At 58.6% G+C, this 1,519-nt stretch overlaps 1 protein-coding gene across 1 annotated transcript; it reads right to left on the bottom strand.

Annotated features, from left to right (window-relative positions):
- Positions 1 to 140: 140 nt before the first annotated feature.
- Positions 141 to 1,510, bottom strand: SIGMAR1 (sigma non-opioid intracellular receptor 1). Its single transcript, XM_009072796.1, has 3 exons — positions 1,405 to 1,510; positions 754 to 846; positions 141 to 380 (listed from the first exon to the last, which is right to left on the bottom strand). The coding sequence occupies exons 1-3, from the start codon at positions 1,487 to 1,489 to the stop codon at positions 154 to 156; spliced, it is 405 nt and encodes a 134-aa protein (XP_009071044.1). The 5' UTR covers positions 1,490 to 1,510; the 3' UTR covers positions 141 to 153.
- Between the last annotated feature and the right edge of the window lie 9 nt (positions 1,511 to 1,519).

Below are 1,519 nucleotides of genomic sequence, written 5' to 3'. Positions count from 1 at the left end.
ACCCAGCTGGCCCATGGGGAAGGACAGAGCAATCTGGGGAAGGCACAGGGGGTCTCCTGCTGCCTCTGATAGAGCCTGGGCTCAGGGAGAAGGAGAGGAAGGCTGGGAGAGTGGAGTCAGCTGGGCTCGGCAGGGTGCCCCAGTGAGACAGGCTCAGCATCCCCAAGTGCTGAAGAAGGCATTGGCTTCCAGGAGCAGGCCCTTGGCATAGATGCGCAGGGTATAGAAGAGGGTGACGAAGTCCTGAGTGCTGAAGAGGGTGTCAGCCAGGGCGAAGGCGAGAGTGGAGGGGATGAAGCCCCGGCCATACTCCACCATCCAGGTGCCCGCGCTCCACTGCACTGATGTGGCCTCTCCCGCCTGGTGCACGATGGTGTCCCCTGTCAACACACACAACCAGCCACTCCCAGTGGCTGGTATAAACCCACCCCAAAGGGCAGACATGTGGGATCAGGACCTGGAGGGCTGAGCACCCCAGCCACTCCCAGTGGCTGTTCCACATCACCCCCAAAGGGCAGACATGTGGGATCAGGACCTGGAGGGCTGAGCACCCCAAACCTTCCCCAGTCTTTCTCACTCTTCTCTTACTACCACACACTGAGATGCTAGGATGTGCCACTGGGGACATACACTGCCCTATCCTGAGCTCCTGTCTCCTGCCAGCTGGCAGGAAGGGGCTCTACGACATCAAGTGGCTGTGTGCCACGTCATGAATGCAGCCAACAGGGTGACATGGCTGCTACACTTACTTACCTGGATAATAGATCTCACTTCTGGTGGTCCCCTCCTTCCACTGCCGAAAGGTCCCCGAGATGACGGTGTCAGAAATATCTGCCCAGTACCGACCTGTGGGAGGACAGACCACTCTGGCTCAGTGCGTCCCTGCCAGGGACAGTGCGAGAATCCAGGGGCAGCCCAGGGATAAGGAAAGGATATGGTTTCCTGTATAAGGAAACCATGGAGCAGCCCTCTGGGGGTAAAGATGCTAGCCCAGGGTCTCAATACACTAAGAAGCACAGACAGGTCTGGTACCCAGGCTGCCTGTGTGAACAGCCATTCACCACCAGCACAGGCTGCTTGGTGTCCTTAAGCCCCATGGCTTCCACCTTGTTTGATATGTGCTCTCTGCTGAAGCACCAGGAGATGAGATGTCTGCCATGGCCTGCCAGCTGGATGCGGAGAGTCCTGGCTACACAGCATGTCACGCCCAGGGACTTCCAGGTGCTGAAGGACACCACAGGGGCTGGTCCCCACAAAGAGAGTGTTTTCTAGCATCGTTCACCCTGCACAACTGAAGCAGTGGGCTCCCTGTGCCAGGCACATCACAGCCAGGGCAGCTGGACCTGGATAAGTGAATTGAGCTCAGACAACTCCCCTGACTGCCAGCCCTATCTCCCTGCTTACCTGAGTGGCCCCCGGTGTCAACAGCTGTCCCGAAGAGCAGCACGTACTCGGTGAGCGACGCGTGGAGCAGGCACATGGAGCCCATCCACCCTCCTGCGTTCACAAACACCCACTG

The sequence above is a fragment of the Acanthisitta chloris genome, unplaced genomic scaffold, assembly GCF_000695815.1.
Source record: "Acanthisitta chloris isolate BGI_N310 unplaced genomic scaffold, ASM69581v1 scaffold33864, whole genome shotgun sequence".
NCBI lineage: Eukaryota > Metazoa > Chordata > Aves > Passeriformes > Acanthisittidae > Acanthisitta > Acanthisitta chloris.
Note: the sequence above shows the minus strand (reverse complement) of the source record. Positions and strands in the feature narration are given on the sequence as shown.